The following is a 27,776-nucleotide window of genomic DNA, read 5'->3' on the forward strand; positions in this document are numbered from 1 at the left end:
TCCAATTCCGATACCATTTGGTCCTTCAAATCATCATTTTACATTTTTGAAAGGTTTCACAATTGTCTTCCCAAATTTCATCCCAAATCACGAATTAAATGATGAATTCAGTGATAGATTCATTTATTCTAGCCGAATCTGAGTTAAAATCACTTACCCCGATGAATTTCTTGAAAAACCTTCGAAATTTTGCCAAAATCCGAGCTCTCTAGATCAAAATATTAAATAAAACCCAAAACCTCATTTTTATAGGGTACCCCTCAGGTTCCAGCCTCCGCAGGCCGCACCAAAATGACTGCGGTCCACGCAAGCCAGTGCGGTCCGCGCAAACACAACCGCGGCCGCACAGGCCTTCCTTTACAGTGATAGGCTTTAGTATTTTTGCCATAACTTTTGCTACAGATGTCCAAATTGTGATATCCTTACTTTTCTGAAAACTACACACGAAGGGCTACAACTTTAGTTTTTGAATCATCTCAAAATTCCTTGTGGATCAAAAGATATGAGCTTCCGAAGTTGGACCGACGATCTGCAGATCTTCATGACCGCGGCCGCGGTCACTTATACGCGCCCAGCACTAAGCCAGCGCGCCCAGCGCTAATTCTACCGCGGCCAGTGCTAACAATTCTGCCCCCATCCATTTTCTAAGTTCCGAAATGTCCGTACTCGCTCAAAACTCACCCGAAACACACCCGAAGCCATCAGACCTCAACCCAAACATACCAACACCTCCCATAACATCATTAACACCTAGTCGAGTTTTCGAATCACTCCGAACAACATCAAAACATAAAATCAACTTCGGATTCAAGCCTAAGAACTCCAAGAACTCTTAAATTATGCTTTCGATCAAAAAGTCTATCAAATCTCGTCCGAATGACCTGAAATTTTGCACGCATATCCCAAATGACGCAACGAAACTACAGGAACTCTCAGAATTCCATTCCGACCCCTATATCAAAATCTCACCTATCGACCGGAAAGCGCCGAAATCTCGATTTCGCCAATCCAAACCTAAACCATCCACAGACTTCTAAAAATGCATTCCAATCACGCTCCTAAGTCCCAAATCACCTAACGGAGCTAACAAATCATAAAAATTCCCATCCGAGATCAAATACACATAAGTCAAATTTTGGTCAAACCTTTCAAATTTTAAGCTTTCAACTGAGACTTTTCTTCCAAATTCATTCTGATTAACCTGAAACCCAATACAAACGATTTACATAAGTCATAATATACCACACGGGGTAAGTCATGCCCGAGAACTGGAAGGTGAAATGCAAAAGCTCAAAGCGACCGGTCGGGTCGTTACATCCTCCCCCACTTAAACATATGTTCGTTCTCGAACGTGCCAAGAGTTGTTCCAAAAGCCAACCAATTGCTAAATAACTTCACCATGCACATGTCCGGGGGTGATCCCACGTCACCCTATCTCGCATAGGTTCGATAACACAATATAATGGAAATTTCACAATCCATCCTAGTCCATGAACTATGGAACCACATTTCCTCTTCTAAAATCATCGACACGATCAGAATTTCACATTTATACTGTGAATAAGTCCGAACAAGCGGTAACAAACCATATATTCTATCTCCTGTGCAATCACATGATATACCACATAACTCAACACTTGTAGTGATAACTTCTAACCACAACAGCTGCACATAACATCCGCATACCGATAGAAAAACTCTTATCAACTAAAGTCTCATCCCAACACTTTCATATACTGCCAATGATCACTAAGACACGCGATAAGCCATAACCATTTCCAGATCAACCATTCATGAAGCCACTTCTTCCTTGGCAAATACCACAGCAAATTTCCGAACCAAAGCTCGATACTATCCTTCCAACATGCTGAAATCACATCCGTTCGTATTTATTAATGATCCCCAACGATCTCCTCTAATCCAACACATTACTCTGGTGACATGACACATCCATACAAGCCTAAGCCACAACTTGCACAATACACCCATCAATACGCAATAGTCCAAACATATTCAAATCATGAAAATGACTCAAATAAAAGAGTTGTACCTCAAGCTCACCGATACCACCACAACACAAGGCTGAGAACCTATCTCACATCATAGGAACAAAACACACGAGTCTAACCCGCAAGGTCATACCTCCACATAACTTCGCTACGATGTGCGATCCTATCCAATACTGCCCCACATGAACCACCTTAAGTCACTAGCTCAAAATCGGCAACTACGCACAATTTGATATCTGGAACCAAAGCAATTCATCATACTCACGGTGAAGTAAATAACATACACCATGCAAACCCGAAAGGACATAACTGATACACCATTCACCGAGCAACACCCAATTACTCTTCCCGCTCGACTTCCACTACGAGACCCCAATAGAACCGCACCACATGTACCTATAACCATCAAATCATAACATCTTGTAACACAGAAAGGTAACTCATGGATCTCCTCAGATTACTAATAAGCTCAATAACAATCGAATCAATACACCCCTCAACAATACAATTCAGAGCTAACCAAGCCGACTCAAATTAAGACACGCATCCACATTGACCTGCAACGAGCTCCTTATCACAAAAATCTTGGAGTTGCTTTTCAACTCCTTTAACTCTGTCGGTGCCATACGATATTGTGCCCGACATCAAATTAATACCGAAATCAACAATCTTGCCCGACGACATGCCCGTCCACAAGAAACATATCCGAAAAGTCCCTCACCACCGGAACTAAATCAATAGTAGGAGCTTCTACACTAATATCCATCACGAAAGCCCAAGTAAGGAAGACAATCCTTCCCAGCTGTCCGATGGGCCTTCGAAATATAAAACCACTCCATTAGGGCATAATCCTATGGACCTCACCACTCAATCTGAGGAATTTCCGGCATAGCCAACAATGTCGCCTTAGTGCAATAGTCCAGAATGACACAATACAGAGACAACCAGTCTGAACCTAATATCACATCCAAAATCTAACCTACCAAGCAACAAAAGATCCGCTCGGGTCTCTAAATCCCGATAGTTACTAAACAGTGCCGATACACACGACTCACAACCTCCACATAGCCTGAATATGAGAACTTCTTGCCTTCAACTCCATATGGCCCATGAATCCACATATCTGGTTCCAATTTCGCCATCTGAATGCATACCATACCTCGAATACTCAATCATTCCACGAGAAATAATCTAGAATTCTTCTGTGCCACCAAGCAAACACGAGTATCAGCAGTCGTTCTAACCAGAAAATGCCGCAATACTACCAAAGTATCACCAACTTAATCACATTGCCCTTTCTGAAACATATGCCCTCATCCAATCACCCCAAATTAGCAATACCATTTCCTTAATCATTCGAAAACCCTTCCTCTAATTATCTGAAGCTCGTTCCTCTAATTATCTGAAACTCGTTCCTCTAATTATCTGAAACTGCCCGTGTTGCCTAGAATTATATGACTTTCTGTTCAAAATTGAACCGCAACCTCACGCACACAATTCCCAATCATTTACAACATACTGCATAACCCATACCATTCTAGGATAACCATGAGAACTTCATATCCCTTCCGAACCGCAAGCCACTATGCATTCCACTAGCCAAGAACTTTCCATTGATCCTATCTAGCAAAGAACCACTATACATCCCATGCTCCTCATGCCTATAGAAAATATACATCTCCAACCAAGGTAGAAACCATCAAGGACTCTCCGAGTTCCCCTTGCACAAACCAGACCTACCAGGACTGAATCTTCTAACTCAACCAAGCTACGCAAGCCATCAAAACCTAAGAGCATTGCCGCAAAATACCTGTAGGAACTCATTACCTCGTACACACCCAAGGAACTAATCATATCCTTGCCATACTGATCCAGCCTATTATCAAGCTACCCCATCTATCTAAATTTCCTTCTGATTCATTTTCAACTTGATATTCTCTCTTAAATATTCCCAAAAGCACTACATTCTAAATACTTCGCTCTGAAGAACTTACTTTGGATCTAAATTCGTTACCTCCTAATTTTAGTACATAGAATCCCACAATTAATATAGAAAACACCACAAATCTTGACGTCTTCCATGGAAAACTCAGTTCCTAACCACACATACAACTTGAAAATATCCATGTTACATGCAAAATTTTGAACACAATAGGACCATTCTCTAGAGCATCCACTCTGCTTAAAACGAATTTAGATTGATTAAACGAACCGAACAACCTGTGCTTCATTTGCGCTCTGACACTGCAGAATGTGACCTCATTTCGATATAACCAAGCAACGTCCTGCCCTATGCACCGAGCATTCCTTACCAACCACAACTCAAGTCATTCCCCAATTCTCATACACCCATAAGGCATAACATAACCTTTATTGAAATTTCCTTTACTCGAGCCATAACTGATTCACAAATACGCCTCAAACTGGAACCATTAGAGCACATAGCCGTGCAATCAACTATTCAATAGCGGACTCCCCCACTTGGCTCAAAGCCATAGATCAAAACATGCACCATAACTTATAACGCGTATACTTTATTGCTTCCATAATACCATAGTAAGATTAGACTTAGTCATTCATAAACTCTTGAAACACCGACCATCGGGTACTTTAACTCTATGAAAATCTCGCATTCACTCTCGTAACAGTTAAGCCCACTCTATCAAGTGACCCAAATTTAAATTTCAACACATATGTTTCACTTGTGAATGAGATCTTCTTACAGACAACATAAGGATCACACAATCTCAGAACACCGCAGGAGACAACCCGCATGCTTCGCCTCAATATAACATTTCTGTATACCTTCCACCGTCATACACATTACACAGTCACTTAATTTTCCTGAGTCTGAACTCATACCGCAACATGAAATTTACTTCACTCCAACTAGGAGACATGAAAAGATTCTTCACGCGCCCATAACTCGGGGCTACACATCCAACCACAATGGAAATCAAACACTTAATATTTCATCTATCATCCATCAGACCTTCCTTGTCACTTCCAAGTCATATAGATACCTCTCGTAGTACTAACATACTCATCACATAGTTGTCAGCCATCACTTCTACTAATAGGGACAATATCGCACATATAAGTTCAAAACACTTGCTCACACAATCCGCACCTCGGTGCTCAAGCCATAGGCAAAGATCCGGCCTCAAGTCCTCTAGACTGGCCCAACATCAAACTCACATAGATCATACCTTACCCCTCGATAAGGGAATCACAAGCCATCGATGTACATCTGATACTGAGCGCTCATGCGCGCATACGAACGCATGGAAGGAATTTCAAGAGTTATTATTCAAGCTGAATCAAGGACGCACGATAAGAATTCAAGAATATAAAGTTTTCCTAAAAGTTCTGCAGCCTCTCGAGGATAAATACAGACGTCTCCGTACCGATCCGCGAGACTATACTAAACTTGCTCATGACTCGTGAGACCTATGTAACCTAGGCTCTGATACCAACTTGTCACGACCCAATCCCCGAACCCGGTCGTGATGGTGCCTCTCGTGAAGACAAGGCCAGCCAAACCAAAATGGAACACCTCTTTTAAATAGTTAATCATCATAAACGGTAATAACATATAATATAATACTCATAAATTGCAGAATTTAACGATAATAACCGCAAGAACCATCCCGACACATGCCCAATCCGGGGTGGCACAAGTCACGAGCATCTACTAGGGTATAAATACGACTAAAAGCCTGGAGTGTACAAATACAGACTAATTAAATGAGGAGAGAGAAAAGCAGTGCTGCGAACGCCGGCAGCTACCTTGCTAAACTCTGATGACTCTGGCTCCGATCAGCCAAAACATACCTGAATCTGCACACAAGGTGCATGGAGTAATGTGAGTACTCCGACTCAGTGAGTAATAATTATAAATAATGGCTGAAAGTATGAAAACATGTAAAGGCACAAAGCAATTCCATATCAAGCAGTAAAATCACTTAAAGCAGTAAATCAGTGAAGAAATCAAATGATATTCCTTTTAAAACAAGTAAAACCGGTCATTTAACAGGTAAATAATAAGTAGAAATTCGCCTCTCGAGCACAGTATCAATCGCTCAGCATAGTATCATCCCCTCGGGCTCACTCTCAGTACAGTATCAGCCACTCGTGCTCAGTATCAATCACTCAGAACAGTATCAGCCCCTCGGGCTCACTCTCAGAACAGTATCAGCCCCTCGGGCTACCTCACAATCACTCATATCAGCCCCTCGGGCATAGCATCAATCACTCAAATCACATGGGTACTCGCGCTCACTGTGGGTGTGCAGACTCCGGAGGGGCCCCTTACGGCCCAAGCGTTATATCAAGCCACCTCGTGGCATCATCACTCAGCATATCCTCACATCACTCAAGCCACCACATGGCATATAAAGTATCTCAGGCCCTCGGCCTCATATCACTCAGCCTCACATCACTCAAGCCACCGCGTGGCATAAATAGTAACTCAGGCCCTCAGCCTCATATCACTCAGCATATCCTCACATATGGACCTCGGCCTCACTCAGTCCGGAAATCATCATAAGCCCCTTGGGCAATAGTATAATAGTAGTTCTCAGCCCAAAACATGATGTAGAAATATCATTTTAGTTTCAAATCTAAGTAAAAGTGGTTGAGTTTGTAAAACAGTAGATATCAACAGGACTGAGTTCAAATAATAAGTCAAGCAGTAAGGAAACAGTGATAAAAATCCCCGAAGGGTTCAAATAGTTGGCACAAAGCCCAAATATGGCAATCAGCCCAAATCATGATGATAACAAATGAATTTCAGTCAAATATTCGGTAAAATCATCAATCGAGATAGACTAAGTCACAATCCCCAGTAGTGAAAGACCACACGCTCATCATCCAATGTGTATCTTGCCTCAATATAGCACTACGATGTGCAATCCGGGGTTTCAAACCCTCAGGACATCATTTACAACCATTACTCACCTCGAACTGGCTAATTCTCTAGCTCGCGACGCCTTTGCCCCTCGAATTGGCCTCCACGTGCGTCGAATCTATCCAAAATCAGAACGAATACGTCACAATATGCTAAGGGAACAAAGCCCAAGCAAAAACATTCGAAAATATCAAAAATCCCGAAATTAGCAAATCCCGAGCCCCGAGCCCACGTCTCAGAATCGGGTAAAAGTTACATTTTCTGAATCCTCATATCCTCACGAGTCTATCCATACCAAAATTATCCAATTCCGATACCATTTGGTCCTTCAAATCATCATTTTACAATTTTGAAAGGTTTCACAATTTTCTTCCCAAATTCCATCCCAAATCACGAATTAAATGATGAATTCAGTGATAGATTCATGTATTCTAGCCAAATCTGAGTTAAAATCACTTACCCCGATGAATTTCTTGAAAAACCTTCAAAAATTGCCAAAATCCGAGCTCTCTAGGTCAAAATATTAAATAAAACCCAAAACCTCATTTTTATAGGGTACCCCTCAGGTTCCAGCCTCCACGGGCCGCACCAAAACGACCGCGGTCCGCGCAAACACAACTGCGGCCGCATAGGCCTTCCTTTGCAGTGATAGGCTTTAGTATTTTGACCATACCTTTTGCTACATATATCCCAATTGCGATATCTTTACCTTTCTGGAAACTAGACACGAAGGGCTACAACTTTAGTTTTTGAATTATCTCAAAATTCCTTGTGGATCAAAAGATATGAGCTTCCGAAGTTGGACCGACGATCTGCAAATCTTCATGACCGCGGCCGCGGTCACTTTTACGTGCCCAGCACTAAGCCAGCGCGCCCAGCGCTAATTCTACCACGGACAGCTCTAACAATTCTGCCCCCATCCATTTTCTAAGTTCCGAAATGTCCGTACTCGCTCAAAACTCACCCGAAACACACCCGGAGCCATCAGACCTCAACCCAAACATGCCAACACCTCCCATAACATCATTAACACCTAGTCGAGTTTTTGAATCACTCCAAACAACATCAAAACACAAAATCAACTTCGGATTCAAGCCTAAGAACTCCAAGAACTCTTAAATTATGCTTTCGATCAAAAAGTCTATCAAATCTCGTCCGAATGACCTGAAATTTTGCACGCACATCCCAAATAACACAACAAAACTACTGGAACTCTCGGAATTCCATTCCGACTCATATATCAAAATCTCACCTATCGACTGGAAAGCGCCAAAATCTCGATTTCGCCAATCCAAGCCTAAACCATCCACGGACTTCTAAAAATGCATTCCGATCACGCTCCTAAGTCCCAAATCACCTAACGGAGCTAACCAAATCATAAAAATTCTCATCCGAGATCAAATACACATAAGTCAAATTTTGGTCAAACCTTTCAAATTTTAAGCTTTCAACTGAGACTGTTCTTCCAAATTCATTCTAATTAACCTGAAACCCAGCACAAACAATTTACATAAGTCATAATACACCACACGGGGCAGGTCATGCCCGAGAACTGGCGGGCGAAATGCAAAAGCTCAAAGCGACCGGTCAGGTCGTTACAGAGAAAGAGAGAGATTTTAGTGGAGTGTATGTCTAAACCCAAGTGTTTTATGCCTTATGTTCGTGTGTTTGAAAGAAAAGAAGTACATGGTATTTATAGCTGTTTGAAAACGAGTAAAAGAGAAGTAATAAGCTACAAACATGAAAACAGTCACAATTCAGAATCAATTATACAAGTGATTGACTTTAATTAAGGGATCACTTGCTTAATGCGCAGTGACAGGTCCAAAATAAGGAAAGAAATCAATTTTTAAGCAGGCTGATGGTTGCCATAAAAGCAGTAGCAAAACAATCGAGTAAGTAATTAAGTCTAGGTACAGAAATACGCTTATTTTGGAAAGGATTCAGTAAGGCAAAACAGGAAAAGAAATCAATTAACCTTAACAGGCGAGTGAAATCAGAATTTCACAAAGGAAAAGTTTAAAATCAGTCACAAATTTGAAGATCAATCAAAGAAGGAAACTTAGCATATAAATAGAGTGCACAAACACTATACACGCGAAGCCAAGCTTATTGGCAAAAGGAAAGAGCATGCAATAGTAGCAAAAAATTCAGTAGATAGCAGCATTTGAAGCATGATAGTCCAGTAGGTCAAGTCACATTGAATCAGTAGTGAAGAAAACAAAGAATATCAAAAGCATGCGAAGATCTCCCAGTAGCAGGTGAGGAAAATCCTTTTTGAAAAAGAAAAAAAATTAGGGTTTCGAGCATAATCGAGTTTTAGAGATGATAGAAACCCAGAATCAGAAAAATCACACAAAGGAATAAGAGAACTTCAAATCGAGTCACGTACTTAAACGAACAGTCTCGCGCCCAAAGCCATAGGGTTTTCAACAATAGTAGAGTTTTAAAAGAGGATAAACAAACAAATCAGACAAAAACTCAAGCAAACAAGCAATCGTCTAATAAACAGTCAAAAGAAATTAGGCCTTTTAACATGCAAACTCAGGTAGAAGAACGATATGAGCAAACATATCAAAACATGTCAAAAATCAAAGAAAAGTTTTGAAATAAACAAGAACCCTAATCGGAAAAGATAAGGAGTTCTGAAAGCAAAGTTTTAAAAGAAACTTTGAGAAAAGTGCTTAAAAGTTCAAAGCAAACATAGATATGAAGCAGATCTGAAAGAAATCGAAAGAACCTTAGAGATTAGGGTTTCAGAAGAACCCCAAGTGATGAGAAAGGCCTCGAAAGCCATCAATCTAAGCAGGAGAGTCAAAGGCTTGACACGAATGGCCAAGGCTGTCCAGAGAAAGGTCAGAAACTACCAGATAATAGTCATTGAGCAAAGACTGGACCAAGCCCCTTTAGAATCTGGTCATGAGACCACAAAAACGAACACGCAGAAGCCATGGGAGGCTGATACAGGTCTTAGATGATCCTGGAGAGCCATGGATTAGGGTAGATTAAGGTGACAGCGGCTAGGGTCTGATGTTGTTGTAGAGAGGATTTGAGAGAATAGGGGTATTCAGAGGCGGCATATGGTGGGAAATGATAGGGTTTAGGGGGGGTCGTTTGGGTTTAATTAGGAAAGGGGTAATGAGAGCCGTTGATCTAAACGATCAACGGCTGGGATTAGGTGGGAGTCCGGGTGGGTTATTTAAACGGTATTGGGTCGGGGTTTAATAGGAATTGGGCCAGGGTATTTGGGATTCAAATTGGGGTCCAATTTAGGCTATAATCGAAATAAAATGGGGCTAACATTTAAATAGTCAATTTTCCTCATTATTTTATAAAACATAGCAAATTAAAATCTGAAAATAAATTAAAAGCACTAAAATGATTTATAACATATAATTATCAAATTAAAAATACTGGGCTTAATTTTTATAGATATAAATGCAATTAAATCTAAAAAGCGACTAATATTGCAATTATATGCAATTTAGCTTTAAACATACTAAATAAATTTGTAAAAAATGTACAAAAATTATTTTAGCTATATTTTGGCACAAATATGAGAATCCAATGAATGAATTACCAAAATAATAATTTTGCAAATATTATTGGATTTTTTATGAATAAAATAGGGGAATAAATTGGTTTAAAAATCTTTAAAAATTAAGAAAACAATTGGACATACTTACACATGCACACATATGCTATTTTGAAAGTATTTTGCATATTCAAATATACAGGGAAAAATTGGGTATCAACATTCAAGACCCCAACCAAACATGGCAACATATCCCATAACCTCATTCAAACCTGTTCCAACCTTCGGAATGTCCAAAACAACATCAAAACACCAAAATCACATCGGATTCAAGCCTAAAAATTCCAAAAACTTCCAAATTCCGCTTTCGATCAAAAAGTCTATCAAACTACGTCTGAATGACCTGAAATTTTGTACACACATCCCAAATGACACAAAGGACCTACTGCAACTCCCGAAATTCCATTCCGACCCCTATATCAAAATCTCACCTATCAACCGGAAAACGCCAAAATTTCAATTTCGCCAATTCAAGCCTAAATCTACTCCGGACCTCTAAAACACATTGTGATCACGCTCCTAAGTCCCAAATCACCTCCTGAAGCTATCCGAACCATCGGAACTCACATCCGAGCCCTTTAACACATAAGTCAACATCCGGTTGACTTTTCAAACTTAAGCTTACTCAAAAGAGACTAAGTGTCTCAAACCTTACCAAAACCTCTCCAAACCCAAGCCAATTACCCCGATAACATATAATACCACTGAACAAAGCAATAAGAAGCATAAATGGGGAAAATGGAGCGGTAATTCATGAAACGACCGGATGGGTCGTTACATCCTCCCCCTCTTAAATAAACGTTCGTCCTCGAACGAGTCAAGAAACATACCTAAAGCCTCAAATTGGTGAGGATATCTGCTCCGCATCTCCCGTTCGGTCTCCCAGGTAGCCACCTCTACGGGCCGACCTCTCCACTGCACTTTCACTGAAGCTATCTTTGACCTCAACCTTCGAACCTGACGCTCCAAAATAGCTACTGGCTCCACATCATAAGTCAAATCATCATCTAACTGAACCGTGCTGAAATCCAAAACATGAGACGAATCCCCAATATACTTTCAGAGCATAGAAACATGAAATACCGGATGCACACTCGACAAGCTGGGTGGCAAAGCAAGTTCATAAGCCATTTCCCCAATCCTCCGAAGCACCTCAAAAGGCCCAATGAACCGAGGACTCAATTTACCCTTCTTACAAAACCTCATAATACCCTTCATGGGTGAAACCTTCAACAATACCTTCTCACCAACTATTTAAGACACATCCCGAACCTTCCTGTCAGTATAACTCTTCTGTCTCGACTGTGCTATATGAAGCCTCTCCTGAATCACCTTCACCTTGTCTAAAGCATCCGGCACCAAGTCTGTACCCAATAGCCTAGCCTCACCCGGCTCAAACCAACCAATTGGAGATCTACATGCCTCTCATACAAAGCCTCATATGGAGCCATCTGAATACTCGACTGGTAGCTGTTATTATAAGCAAAAGTGGTAGAAACTAATCCCATGACCCTCCGAAATCATTGACACAAGCGCGCAACATGTCCTCCAATATCTGAATAATGCACTCGGACTGCCCGTCTGTCTAAGGGTGAAAAGTTATGCTGAACTCCACCTGAGTGCCCAACTTTCACTACATAGACTTCCAAAACTGCGAAGTAAACTATGTGCCCCTATCTGAAATGATGGAAACTGGGACACCGTGCAAATGAACAAACTCTCGGATATAGATCTTTGCCAACCGCTTTGAAGAATAGGTAGTACACACAGGAATGATGTACGCGGACTTGGTCAGTCGATCCACAATCACCCAAATAGCATCGAATTCTTCAAAGTCCGTGGGAGCCCAACTACAAAGTCCATGGTGATCCGCTCCCACTTCTACTCTGGAATATCCATTCGTTGAAGCAAGCCACCCGGTCTTTAATGCTCATATTTCACCTACTGACAATTGAGACACCGAGCCACAAATCCCACAATGTCTTTCTTCATTCTCCTCTACCAATAATGTTGTCTCAGATCCTGATACATCTTCGCGGCACCCGGATGAATGGAATACCGCGAGCTATGGGCCTCCTTCAGAATCAACTCCCGAAGCCTATCCACATTGGGCACACATATCCGGCCCTGCATCCTCAACACCCTATCATCACCAATAGTCACACCTCTGGCATCATCATGCTGAACTATGTCCTTAAGGACAAGCAAATGAGGATCATCATACTGGCGCTCTCTGATGCTATCATATAAGGAAGACCGAGAAATCACACAAGCCAACACCCGACTGAGCTCCGAAATATCTAACCTCACGAACTGATTGGCCAAGGCCTGAACATCAACTACAAGAGTTCTCTCCCCAACTGGAATATATGCAAAACTCCCCATGCTCACCGCCTTCCTGCTCAAAGCATCGGCAACCACATTGGCCTTTCCCGGATGGTACAAAATAGTAATATCATAATCCTTTAGCAACTCCAACCATCTCCCCTGCCTCAAATTGAGATCCATCTATTTGAACAAGTGCTGGAGGCTACGATGATCAGTAAACACCTCACAAGACACAAAATACAAATAATGCTTCCAAATCTTCAACGTGTGAACAATGGCAACCAACTCCAAATCATGAATATGGTAGTTCTTCTCATGGAGCTTCAACTGACGGGAAGTATAAGCGATAAATCTACCCTCTTGCGTTAACACACACCCAATATCAACTCTCGAATCATCACAATATACGGTGTATGAACCTGAAGCTGATGGCAACACTAACACTGGAGCTGTGGTCAAAGCGGTCTTGAGCTTCTGAAAGCTCTCCTCGCACTCATCCGAACACCTGAATAAAGCACCCTTCTGAGTCAACTTGGTCAAGGGCAATGCGATAGATGAGAATCCCTGAACAAACTGGCGATAATAGCCCGCCAAACCAAGAAAGCTGCGAATCTCTATAGCTGAGGACGGTCTGGGCCAACTCTAGACTGCCTCTATCTTCTTTGGATCAACCTGAATACCCTCACTGGACACCACGTGCCCCAAGAATGCCATTGAATTGAGCCAGAACTCACACTTGGAGAACTTTGCATAAAGATTCTCCTCCCTCAATATCTACAATACAACTCTCAAATGCTCCGCGTACTCCTCCTGACTACGCGAATACACCAGAATATCATCAATGAAAACTATGACAAATGAGTCAAGATACGGCCGGAACACACTGTTCATCAAGTGCATAAATGTTGCTGGGGCATTGGTCAGCCCAAAAGACATTACCAAGAACTCATAATGACCATATTGGGTCCTGAAAGCCGTCTTAAGAATATTCGAGTCCCTGATCTTCAACTGGTGATAACCTGGATGGAGATCAATCTTGGAGAACACTCTCGCTCCCTGAAGCTTGTCGAACAAATCATCAATGCGAGGCAGGGGATACTTGTTCTTAATTGTAACCTTGTTCAACTGCTTGTAATCAATGCACATCCTCATAGTACCATCCTTCTTCTTCACAAATAGAACCGCCGCACCCCAAGGCGACACACTAGGCCAAATAAACCCCTTATCAAGGAGTTCCTGAAGCTTCTCCTTTAACTCCTTCAACTCTGTTGGTGCCATACGATACAGTGGAATAAAAATGGGCTGAGTGCCCAGCACCAGGTCAATACCAAAATCAATATCTCTGTCTGATGGCATACCCGGTAGGTCTGCAGGAAACACATCGGGAAAATCCCTCACAACTAGAACAGAATCAATACTGGGAGTCTCTGCACCGACATCCCTCACAAAGGCTAAATACGAAAGACAACCCTTTCCAACCATTCGGTGGGCCTTCAGAAATGAAATTACCCTACTGGAGAAAAAATCATTAGAACCCTGCCACTCAATCTGTGGCACACCCAGCATAGCCAACGTCACTGTCTTAGCGTGATAGTCCAATATAGCATGATATGGAGATAGCCAATTCATGCCCAATATGACATCGAAATCCACCATACATAACAATAAAAGATCCACTCGGGTCGCCATACCCCTAATAGCTACCACACAGGACCGGTACACACGGTCTACAACAACAATATCGCCCACCGAAGTAGATACATGAACAGGTGAAACAAGAGACTCACTGGGCATATCCAAATAACGAGCAAAGTATGATGACACATAAGAAAAGGTGGAACCGGGATCAAATAACACAGAGGCATCTTTGCGACAGACTAAGACAATACCTGTAATCACAGCATCTGAAGCAACAACATCTGGTCTACCTGGGAGGGAATAGAAACGAGCCTAGCCACCACCTGATCGACCTCCTCCTCTGGGGCGACCCCTAGATGACTGACCCCCACCCCTAACTTCCTGAGCAAGTGGTAAAATAACTGGAGCTGAAGTCGAGGGCTGACCCTTATGTTGAGACGGACCCTCAAGAAGACGTGGACACTGCCTCCTCATATGCCCAAACTCTCTACACTCATAACAGCTCCCGGTGCTGGAGATGGGGACTGAAGGGAACCCCTGGCATCGGAATGACCAGTAGAAGGACCTGGCATGGAGGAACCCTGAACTGATGGAGCACGGGACGAACTTTGGACTGGAAGAGCGCTGAGTGACGAATGGCCCTGATGAGAACTGTGAGAACCATGACTCAATGATGCCTCACGATGACCTGGGGGAGTTGACTGAGCCTGCCTGAATGGACGACCTCTGCCGTGCTAAAATTGACCCCTCAAAAGAGCATTACCAAAACTACCAGATCCCCGAGGCCTCTTAGCCTCCCACTCCTCTCGCTCTTGGCAACAAACTGACTCAATCTCCTAGGCGATGTCAACAACCTCCTCGAAAGTAGCACCTGACACCCTCTCCCTAGTCATGAGAATCTGAAGCTGATATGTGAGGCCATCAACGAACCTCCTGATCCTCTATCGATTTTTGGGAACCAACTAGACCGTATGACGAGCTAACTCAGAGAACCGCATCTCATACTGTGTCATAGTCATCTCTCGCTAACGCAACTACTCGAACTGCCTGCGCAGCTCCTCTCGGCGAGACTATGGCACATACTTCTCCAGAAAGAGAACAGAGAACTGCTGCCAAGTAAGGGGCGTTGCACCAACAGGCGTACACCTCTCATAAGCCTCCCACCAAGTAAAGGCAGCTCCAGAAAATTGAAAGGTAGTAAATGCTACACCACTGGTCTATAGAATACCCGTTGTACGAAGAATTCTCTGACACTTGTCCAAGAAACCCTGGGCATCCTCTCCCTCACTATCGTTGAAAGTTGGAGGCTGAAGTCTACGAAACCTCTCAATCGATTATGCTCGTCGTCAGACATAACTGGTACCACATACTCCTGAGCTGGTACAACCGGCTGGGCTGGTGGTGCCCCCGGTGTCTAAAGTCCCTGCACAACCTACTCAAGTGTGCGAGCAACAGGGGTCTGAGTACCTCCCCCGGCCTGAGAAGTAGTTTCGGTCATAGTAACTGAGATCGCCTGAGCCAAACTGGTACACACTGATAGAATCTGAGCTAAAGCCTCCTGAAGGCTTGGAATCACAATAGGCACAACTGGTGCCTGAGCTGGAGCATTCGCAACTAGGACCTGATCCTGAACTGGGGTAGGTTGTGGATCTGCAGGTGCTGCCCTAGCTGTTGTGCGGGCTACACCCCTACCCCTACCATGGCCTCGACTGCGTCCTCAGCCTCTAGTGGCCCCAGTTGGTGGTACTAGTGGTCGTCCATCCTGACCGGTAGAACGTGTCCTCACCATCTGTGAGAGAATGGAATAACAAAAATTTAGTACTCGGATTAACAGATTCGCACGACAAGAATTTCAAGAATATGATTTTTTTCTTAAAGGTTCTGCAGCCTCCAGAGGATAAGTACAGACATCTCCGTACCGATCAACGAGACTCTACTAAACCGGCTCATGACTCGCGAGACCTATGTAACATAGGCTCTGATACCAACTTGTCACGACCCCAAATACCCGATCGTGATGGCGCCTATCACATTACTAGGAAAGTCAACCCAAACCATCAACCACAATAAATTTCTTTTGAAAACTATTTTCTAACACTGATTTAAATCTCAAATTCTCATAAGAAATGTATAAAACAACTAAAATGTGCGGAAATCAGTAAAACATTAAACCAACACAGCCCAAACATCTGGTGTCACGAGTCTAGAGCCTCTAAATATACAAATACGACTGTCTAATACATAACAAGTCTAAAATGCAGGAAAAACAAGGATAAGAAGGAAGAAAGCAGGGCTGCGGACGCCATGCAGCTACCTTGAAGTCTCCGGCAAACTCTGACAATGCTGAGGACCCTTACTCTGTCACTCGGGCACTTGGATCTGCACACAAGGTGCAGGGAGTAACATGAGTACGCCAACTCAGTAAGTAACTAAAGTAAACAAAGTCTGAAAGCAGTGACGAGCAGTTAAAAATCATATAGAAAAGTAAACGACAGAATATCAAGTCAAACTCAATAGTTTTAAACCAGTTTCTTCATAAAACTTCCGTTTCGATTGAAATATTTTGACATTTACTCAGCAGTTTTCAAATAGAGACTCATTTTAAAAGAAGAGTGAAATCAGCAAAAATTATCATAAATGGGCCCCTCGGGCAAGGTATCACTCATAAATATAGCCTCTCGGGCAAGCCTCTCAGTCACTCATGACTCAGCTCTCGTCACTCAGTACTCACACTCAGCTCTCAGGCTCAAATACACCTCATAATAGTGATAATCATAATAATCGCTGCGGCGTGCAGCCCGATCACTAATTTATAATCGACTATGCTCACTAGGGGTGTACAGACTCCGAAGGGGCTCCTACATCCAAAGCGTCATATCGTTGCGGCGCGCAGCCCGATCCATATAAGTATTGTTACGGCTGCAGCTCAATCCATAATATATACATATAATATTGCTGCGGCGTGCAGCCCGATCCATAATATTTATAATCCTCAACACTAGGTCCTCAACCTTCTCGCAATCATTAACCTCACAGCCATTCGAGCATAACATTAGAAATTAGGGAACTCAGTCCGAACAGTTCTCACACTTTAAGAAGTAGAGTGATTAAACCAGTTTTAAACAATACACAGGTAAAACATGACTGAGGATATACTTTCAAACAAATAGAGTGAGGAAAAACAGTAAAAACGCCCCTAAGGGTCTCAACATGTCGGCACAAGGCCTCAAACATGACATACAACCCATAATATATTATAAATTTCTAAAATACGGGATATCATAAGATTTTATTCAAGTACGCAGCTTAATAGTCTCTACGGGATGGATCAAGTCACAATCCCTACCGGTGCACACCCACACGCTCGTCACCTAGCATTTGCATCACTTTATTTATCAAAACGATACGAAATACCGGGGTTTTGACACTCAGTTCCAGATTTACAATGGTTACTTACCTCAAACCGGGTGAATTATTACTCCCCGATGCCTTTGCCTCTCACCTCGGCCTCAACTCACGCCGAATCTACCCAAAATTAGAATCATAACACTAGAATATGCTAAAGGGACGAAGCCCATGCGAAATTAATCAAATTATACCAAAAATCCCGAAATTGGTCCAACCCGATCCCTGGGCCCACGTTTCGAAATTCGATAAAAGTCATATCAACGGAATCCTTATCCTACCACGAGTTCATACATACCAAGAGTACCAAAATCCGACCACAAATGGCCCTTCAAATCCCTAGATTAACGTCTCAAGTTTCCAAGCCCTAACTCCCCAATTTAGGCTTCAAATTCCCCAAATTTCATGTTTAATTAGGTAGAAATCACAATGGGATAGAGTATTAAGTCCAAAATTCTTACCTCCAATAAGTTCTCTTTGATTATCTCTTCAATCTCTCTCAAAAAGCTGCAAACCCGAGTCAAAATGGTGGACTTAGGCCAAAACTCACAAAAATGGCCTTTTAAACATTCTGCCCAGCGATCAGAAATCCTTCTTCGCGAACACGGTCAAAGCCTCACGTTCGAACTACAAAAATACCATTGACCAAAATTCTCTTACGTAAATGCGACCACACCATCGCGAACGCGATGCCTCAGCATCTCAAACCATCGCAAACGCGACAGACATCTCGCGAACGCGATGCTTCCTATTCCGACCCTTTGCGAACGCGGGACCTCCCTTGCGAACGCGAAGGACGAATTTCCAGCCTCTCATCCTAGCCCTTCGCGAACGTGAGGACCCACTCGCGAACGCGAAGCACAAATTGTCTGCAACAGCTAAAGCCAAAATCTACTACTTCCTTTAACTTGAAATGGTCCGGTCAACCATTCGAAACTCACCCGAGGCCCTCGGGACCCCAACCAAACATGACAACGTATCTCATAACCTCATTCAAACTTGTTTCAATCTTCGGAATTCCCAAAACAACATTAAAACACCAAAATCACATCGGATTCAAGCCTAAGAATTTCAAAAACTTCCAAATTTCGCTTTCGATCAAAAAGTCTATTAAACCACGTTTGAATGACCTTAAATTTTACACACACATCTCAAATGACACAACGGACCTACTGCAACTCCCGGAATTCCATTCCGACCCCGATATCAAAATTTCACCCATCAACCGGAAAACGCCAAAATACCAATTTCGCATATTCAAGCCTAAATCTAATCCGGACCTCCAAAACACATTCCGACCACGCTCCTAAGTCCTAAATCACCTCCCGAAACTATCTGAACCATCGGAACTCACATCCAAGCCATTTAACACATAAGTCAACATCCGGATGGCTTTTCCAACTTAAGCTTACTCAAAAGAGACCAAGTGTCTCAAACCTTACCAAAACCTCTCCGAACCCGAGCCAATCAACCCGATAACATATTATACCACTGAACAAAGCAATAAGAAGCAGAAATAGGGAAAACGGAGCGGTAATTCATGAAACGACCGGCCGGATCGTTACAGTTTTAAGTTGGCTAAACATCTTTTTTCCTGCCGAAAATTAACCAATTTTAGTTCAAGTATAAATGAGAATTATTTAGAAGAAGGCGATGATATTATGATTTGACATAGTCAGATTATTGTGGTCTCTTGAATTTGTTGTTAACGGAAAATAAACATGAGATCTCGTGAATTTGTTATTTATGGAGAATAATAAATATTCAATCAAGTAAAAATAATAAATAATACTAACAAAATCGCAGCAACAGTTGCTTCCAAAGTCAAAAACGTGGTAGAAGCTATAAAAGTCAATAGCCACGATAAAATTGAAGGAAAAAAATTGGAAATTTTACCTCTTATAGTAAAGCTTTACACTTATTTATTATAAATAAATATCCTTTTAAAATATTATTTTCTATAGCTATCTTTTAGGTTTTATAGCAAAATAAATATTTATGATTTTATGGTCACTTCCTACGATTTAGCCATTAAATACGCTGGTAATATTTTTCTCTCTCCTACTTTCTGTTCTTTCTCTCACAAGACCACCGTATACTATACAACTTCAGAAACTACGATCTCTCTCCACCATATCTCTCTTTCAATGACAGTCTCTTCTCCATGAATATAACCACGATTCTCCACTGATTCATCTACAATGTCTCGCGAAATTTTCAAATTTTTTTTGCTCCAAAAAGTTGTGGTAAGTGTTAAAGTTGTTAGATTTTGGCCAGTACATTGCTTCTTTTGTTTCTCTTTACTAATTTCTTAGAAATAATCACCATTGTTATACTTTCACCAGAAAACTCGAAATTTCATCTCCAATGGCTTATTCAACAACTCATAAGAGGGTTACCCGACATCGAAACAAGCCCAATTTGAGAAATCTTCGAAAGAATCAACACTTCCTGATGCGGAAAAGAGAAGAAAACTTATGGATGATGATTCAAGGGTTAAGGGAAAAAATACTTTATTTTCATATATTCAATGTATCTCACTGTATTCCATGTATTTTATTGTATTCACTATCTTTAGTTTTTTCTACTTTTTGAATATATTCATTGTATTTAACTGTATTCAATGCAATTATATAATTTCAAAGCTTCACATTGCTTCACTGTTTTTTCAGCAGTATATATTCAGCAGTATGTATTCAATATATTGTAGAATATATTCATATATTTTTTTAATTAATATAATTTATGTATTCAGATGTATATATGTATTCAAATATATCTGCAGTATGTATTCATATGTTTTGCACTATAGATGACCTGTTATTCTTCATGTATTCAACGTATTGTATGTATTTAACTGTATTCAATATAATTATATAATTTCAATATATAAATCTATTTGTAAAGATACTACTAAAAAATATTTTAGTAAAGATACCATTAAAAAAAGAAAGGATGGATTGAATCTCTAAAGATTGCTCTGTTTTGGGTGTTTTTCGGCTGAGAATTTTTTCTATAACTGAAAATACAAAATTTGCGTGTTATAATTGAATTTGTTAAGTTATATTAGGAGTTTATCGCGTTAATTGATTAACTTACCGTTTTTAAACAGCTGAAGACCTTTTTTCATAGATTTACGTTAATGTATTCACGAATACAGCTCACGAATACATACGAATATAATCTATGTTTAGCTGGACTTCCTTGTCTTCCGCCGAGTTTTGCTACTGTATTCATGAATACAATAGCTTGAATATATCGAATACACTATATAACAAGTGAAAACATAGCTATAGGAAATAATTAAGTAAATGATAGCTATAGCAAGTTAATAGCCACTAAACATACTCCCTCCATTCCAACCACACAAATACTCTGGACTTCTTTTTGATTTGTTTAGAACCACAAATTCAAAAAGCCTTCATTTTTTCTTAAACTTCGTGTCTAATCAAACAGGTTCACATAAATTGGAACGGAGGGAGTAATCATTTCTGAAAATTCCTCAAAAAACATAACTACTATAATGTATTGGTAAAAGGCTACAAATGTTGTTAAAGAGATGTGTGTGAAAATTTCGGATTGAGCTACGATACTTTTGAAAGAAAGGAAAATTTGAGTGGCCTCATGTTTCATGAGAATTGCGGCTAAAATGAGAAGGTCGCTCTTTACAAGAAGTAACTTAGAATGTCAGACATGCCTGACCATGAGACAGACACCTCACTGTCTCTTCTTATATAAGAGAAAATGCTCAACCAAATGTAACAAATCACACAGGCCGAGTTATAGCTCACCCCACAACACTAAGCTAACAAGAGTTGTTCCACAGCAAAATTAACTTCCAAGTACGAGAAAACACATATTGCTTTGAGCAGGGTATGAAAGTACTTGTCAATGAACAATACATGGTCGTTTTTTCCTAAAATAGGAAATAGCTATTCCAAAATATATTAATGGCTGTAAGAAAAGGAGGGGGTTGAGTTGGGAGCAGGGGCTTCAACATATATATGCTATATTCCTTCAAAAGACTTGAGTGGATCATTTGGATCAATTTCATTAATCACTGGCAGATCAACTGGTAGAGTTTCCACACTCAACCCTTTCTTCTTAAGAGCCTCCACCACCTCCTCAAATACAATCTCGTTCCCAGTTTTACTCAGGTGCAAACCATCGCTGTGACGTAGAAATAACGGAATTAAAATAATGTCAATGTACCATCAGGTCACTTACAGGTAAATGATTCGTAAAAAGTGGAACTAGTAACCTAAAAAATAAGGCATGTTATATTCCTACAAGTTAAGTTTACTTTGACAGTATACAGAATACAAGTCAAATCCTAAAAGAGATGCGTCTTCTATGGATAGTTACGCGAGAAGGTATAGAAAGAAAAAAATAAAAAAGAATCCTCTGGGATTAAACGAGGAGTTCATTGTATATTTGGTCAAACACTTCCGCTTTTTAAACTGAATTTTAACAGCTTAGATGATCAGAATAATATCCTGTTAACATTAACAAGTACTATCCTCTCTGGCCAGAAGCAGACAACTAAGATTGATGAAAGTTCAAATAATGTGGATGAAACCTCTGTTACAGTTCAGAATATAAATGAAGGTGAATGAATTATGGCAAAGTCAAATCATAAATTCCTTGTACTACAGGGTATACCTTAAACAAGCTGTTTGCCAGCCAGGAAGTTGCTGCATTCTGGTCCACAAATCCACAGCCAAAACCCCACATTCAGCTGCTACAGCTAGACTTGCTTTCGCATAATTTCCAGCAACTTCATTAGTCCTCTCGGGCAGGCCCAATTTGTTCTCAATAAAAGGATATCTACATTTGTTTGAATTAAACATCAGACTTTCAAGCAAAGTGCACCAATAGTCATAGAATCAGGAAACATATGGAAAGAGATTTACAGGAGTCGTGTAGGTTCATCAATTGGAGGAGGTGAGATGAGGACAATTTGAGTTGTTGGCCATCGCCCCTACAAACAGCAAAGTGAATCATCTACATGAGTATATAGTCTCATTACTAAGTCGAGAATATAGAGTTTTGCCTTTTGTTGCTGCTGAACTCTTAAACTAAAACATGTACACACACTTATGGATGGGCGACTTGATGATTTAAACTAATCAGGTAAAGATAAACTACTGCTCGCCTTCCCTCAACCAAGAAAGTTCATCCAAAGGAAGAGGCAGCTTTATGATTTAAACTTGATGGATTATGGGTTCAAAACTAAAAATACTTGGGATTCTTTTCAGAATTTTTATGTGTTTAAGCCAAAAATGTGGGTTCAATCGAATTCCTAAGTTCAGATAATAGGTCTGCTCCTGTCCAAAAGCCAGACTCAAATGACTATTAGCCCGTCTGCATTGACTTAAAAAAAGTGTCTTTTCAGCAGAAATAGTTTTTAAGTCAAAAAGTAATAAGTTGGGATTGCCCAGCTTTTTGCCTTTGGCTTACTTTAAGCAGTTTTTAACTTATTTTAAGCACTTTGACTTTGCCAAACACTGAAAAAAGCTAAAAAGAGCTCAAAAGCTGATTTGACCAGCTTAAAAGTCAATCCAAGCATCCTATGTATGACACTAGGTTTACATGCTTAATTAATTGACATCTCAAGTATGTACTACAATACATAAGGTATGAAGTGTCAATATCATTAGAACGACATTTTTGAAAGATAGTGATTAATGATTCACTTTGACTGGTCCAAGAGTTACAATTATTCTAAGAAATCTTTATAGGATCAAGAAGAAAAAGGCAGCTCAGAATTGCGTTGTGACGTGAAAAAAGGAAAGGCAATACTAGCATACAGGCAATGCAAACGAGCGATATTACACAAAGAAGTGCACAGAAAGGCTAGTGAAAATGACAGGGCACTACATGCATTGCATAAATAGCAATAAAATTAGTAAAAATGGACAAAGTGGGGGAGCAACAAAAGCGACTACTGTTACTTACGTTTGTACACTTTTACCAGGTATTATCACTTTTAGCCCGTGTCAAAAACTATTTACATCTGGTAGCTACAAAAGTGTATAAACTTTATATAATTTTTGTATATAACATACAGAATATATATATATATACACAAAAATTATATATATGATCTCAGTTGTTCTTACGTGAAATTCTCCCTAACTTTTAACTATGGTTAATAAAAATAGATAATTTGGAAAAGGGGAGTAAGTTTCATGCTTATACGGATCTGGTGTCGAGATTGTTATCTTGACATATCCCTTATCTGTCAAATTATGTGACATTAGTATTTAATGAGAAAAATCCAAAATTATTGATGAAGTTTCACATAATTGAGTTATGCTTCTTTTAGCTCTTCCTTATTTAACATTTGATTGTGGTGCTCCTTTCAACCTTAGTTAATCCTCTGGGTTTGTATAAATGTTTGGTTACACCCATAACTTGTGCTAATGAGGAAAATCGTCAAAGTTTGTGTGTTCACCTTTGTTTATGACTTTTCTTTCCTTTTCGCTTCTCATTATCTACTTCTCTATTACTATCTTAAACTGGTATTGTAGTTTCCGGGTCAAAACACTACAAGACCTAAAAAAGAAAGGAAAGAAATTGTTCAAAGTGGGCCTTTGATGGATCCTTAGTGTATGTAGTTCTCAAGGTAAAAGCACGAGCTTTTCTTGGCCAGCATGATGATGCAGTGCAATTAAATGTGTAAAAATGATACTGTATAGCCGCGGTAAAAATAATAGCTAGAAAAATATAAAATTTATATAATTTTTGTATATATATATATTCTGTATGTTATATACAAAAATTATATAAATTTTATACACTTTTTCGGCTACCAAATGTAAATAGTTTTTGGCACGGGCTAAAAGTGATAATACCTGATAAAAGGGAAAAATTTCACATAAGAACAACTGAGATCTCTACTTAAAATAGCCCATATTTCAATTTACAACCAACTAGCCCAAAAATAATAGGCTAAGATTCAACATCCAACTCCAATAGGTTCTCAAAATTAATATTTAATTTTTAAAAACGATTGCTCAAGTTTTTAAGTTAATTTTTCGAATTAGTAACTGTAACCCAAATGTTAGTTCAACAAACCAAATCCATTTGGATGGTGAAAATTAGATTTTTAACAAGCTTAAATATGTGGGTTTAGATTCCGAATTTGATTTGTATAAATGTTTGTGAGAACATAGATTTAACTTCATAGATTTTAGAAGTAATGGTTGTAAGAAAACAGAATTTGAATTTTCTAGTACTTTAAAAATATGTACAATATAGGCTAGGTCGGGTAAAACTTAAAAATATGGGCCATTTTTTGTTATGGTATGAAGCCAAGTGTATTTTCTTGTAATTCTTTCTAAAAGTTATAAATGTGAAGCTTCGAAAAAAGTTTAAGAAAATGAAAAAGCTCAGAAATAATTTTTATTGATCCATTAAAAAACGCCGGCATCTATAGAGTATATTAGAGCAACAGCAGCCATATCAAATTAACCGACTTTCCTCCACGAAGAAAACGGCTAGAATTCTACAACTAATCTCCAAAAGACAGTTCACCTCTGTTAACTTAATATTGGATACAAGAATGAAAATCTAACTTACTATTATGCAATTATTTTAGAATTATTCTTATAAGCTTTATGTTTTACATGCATTTAGAACCTTTGCTCGTAATGTATATGCTATTAAAGTTTCGCCCCTTGTTGTTGAGATTCACTGAGTACAATGGATGGTACTTATGTTCTCTTTTGGGAACCTACGTTGGTCTGCGGTACAACGTAAGAACTGGTTTTGCAGGCGAGCAGACTACTGATCAAGACTTCCTTCTCTTCCGGTATTATTGGTGAGCATTGCTTTTGTTCGTGGAGTATTCCTTGGAATTATCTCTATTTAGTTATTTAACATGTAAATAGTTAAATACACAATGTCTGGCTTTGACTATCCAATACATACCAATGAAAGGCATATGCCCGTATACCTAGTTACCTATTTTTTTTCACTATTGGAAAGATTTTGGTGCTTATTGCGAACAAATCCAGTTGGATCATTCACTACCTACCTAATTTTAACTGGTCAAAATTTCTTAGGTGACTAAACGAAGGCAATCATACAAACACATAAACACAAGAAGACAATATCTTAAAAAAAAAAAAAAAAATCAGCCTTTCACCTAGCTTATTTTTTAATAATAGATGCAATTGATTGGCTACCTAACAAAATTAAAAAAGTCAATCCACGCACGTGATCCAGCACGGTTACAGCTGCCACCGCTACCATATTTTATCAATTTTCAAGAAGTTCAAATCCCCATGTATGATCAGATTCAAGGAGGTGAAAACAAAGGTATTGAAGGAGAAGGTTAAGAGGTTTGCACGTGTGGAGAAAGGATTGATATACCTTGAGAAAGGAGACAATGGAATGAAGATTCAGCTTGTACTCATCAATAGGGACATGTTGAAAGGCAGAGCATCTATCAGGGAGACAAGCATCATTTGCTCCAAAGAACACTGTCACTGCCAATGGCGCCGTTTCCTCATCAAAAACTTTCTCTATCACCTTCAATGCCCACCTTGTGTTATACCCACTATACCCTCTTAACACCACATCCACCTAAAATAAAAGAATAAAAAATCCATAACGAGAGAAAAAGAAGAAGAGGAAATAATTAAACGGTGTTGTATATATACCGTGCGGTTAAAGTGGTTGACAAGAGAAGCACCCCACCCACCATCCTCAAAGGACATCTCAGTGATGGAATCTCCAAACAGATAAATCTTGGGTCTCATCTTCCTTTTGTTGCTTCTCAAAGAATGATCAAAGGTTGTCTGAAAAGAAAAGGGAAGATTTTAGCTTTAGGATTATGGGAAACAGAAAAGGAATGGCCTATATGCAAGAATGAGTGATGATGGTAGGGGAGGGTCTAGAAGTAGAAAGTTGCAGCAACTGCTGTACTTTAAAAGCTGCAATTACTGTTTTTTCCTTTTATCTACAAGCTCATGTTTCAAGATGTAATTTTCTTGCTATATTACATGACCTATTTATTGTAGGAAGGTAGTACCAAACGTGATGAGGACGTGGGCGAGAGGGTAAAAGGTGTTAGGTGGGTAGTTTGTGTGGGGATATGTGCGTACTAGAACTGAATTAACTTTATCCCACTATGTGACGTTGGAAGACTATTTCATTCTTAGTTCCTGACCTCGTGAATCCACCTATTTCCCAATGTTGACCAATTGTTAAACTTGGATTTGCTATCTACTTAAAATTCGTGAACAACTTCTTGTGTCTAGTTGACCAATTGTAAACTTCTTGTTCTTTGCCAACATAAATACTTCCTCCGGTTCACAATAAATGACCACTTTACTTTTTCATTTTGATTCAAAATAAGTATTTAATTAGGTATTCAAGAAAAAAAATAATTTATTTTTAGTCTTTTATCCTTATGTGCATATTCTTAAAAGTCTCACTCTTCACTATAACTTTGTGATCAATATTTAATAAGGATAGTTTAGTCATACTAAATATTTTTATATAGAATTAAGTATTTTTTTAATGGACTTGCTAAAAGGAAACTGGCTACTTATTGTGAACCGAATGAAGTATATATTAAGCCAAAGGCTGTTCATGTCTAAATGAGTTCCATAAAGATAGATTAGAAAGGGAATAAATTGAATTCCGAGCTCAAGTTTGGATCAATTGGACAGATTACAATTTTATGGATCAATGTCGACTCTTGTCATTTGGTTTTAATTTCTAAAATATTTTCTCTCGTCGCTTTTGAAAAATCTTCTTCTGCAATTCCTTTTCATTTATTGTACCTTACTAATAGTGCTATTAGTTTTTTTTTTTTTTTTTTTGGGTGCAAGTTGAAAGGGTTTCTATTTTTTATAACGCTGACCCACCCAATTTCGCT

The 27,776-nt window shown here is 39.7% G+C and overlaps 1 protein-coding gene across 2 annotated transcripts; it reads right to left on the reverse strand.

The window, feature by feature from the left end:
- Nucleotides 1-21,559: 21,559 nt before the first annotated feature.
- Nucleotides 21,560-26,924, reverse strand: LOC107766005 (GDSL esterase/lipase At5g45920). 2 transcript variants are annotated; one of them, XM_016584716.2, is made up of 6 exons: nt 26,819-26,924; nt 26,554-26,691; nt 26,264-26,476; nt 22,798-22,865; nt 22,547-22,711; nt 21,560-22,054 (listed from the first exon to the last, which is right to left on the reverse strand). In XM_016584716.2, exons 2-6 carry the CDS (start codon nt 26,650-26,652, stop codon nt 21,892-21,894), a joined length of 708 nt encoding a protein of 235 aa, XP_016440202.2. In that variant the 5' UTR covers nt 26,653-26,691; nt 26,819-26,924; the 3' UTR covers nt 21,560-21,891. The 2 variants fall into 2 exon arrangements, with proteins under 2 accessions (XP_016440202.2, XP_075106351.1); XM_075250250.1 differs by having other exon boundaries at nt 26,554-26,878.
- Nucleotides 26,925-27,776: the final 852 nt, after the last annotated feature.

Source organism: Nicotiana tabacum, chromosome 3 (genome assembly GCF_000715075.1).
Source record: "Nicotiana tabacum cultivar K326 chromosome 3, ASM71507v2, whole genome shotgun sequence".
In the NCBI taxonomy this organism is placed as follows: Eukaryota; Viridiplantae; Streptophyta; class Magnoliopsida; order Solanales; family Solanaceae; genus Nicotiana; species Nicotiana tabacum.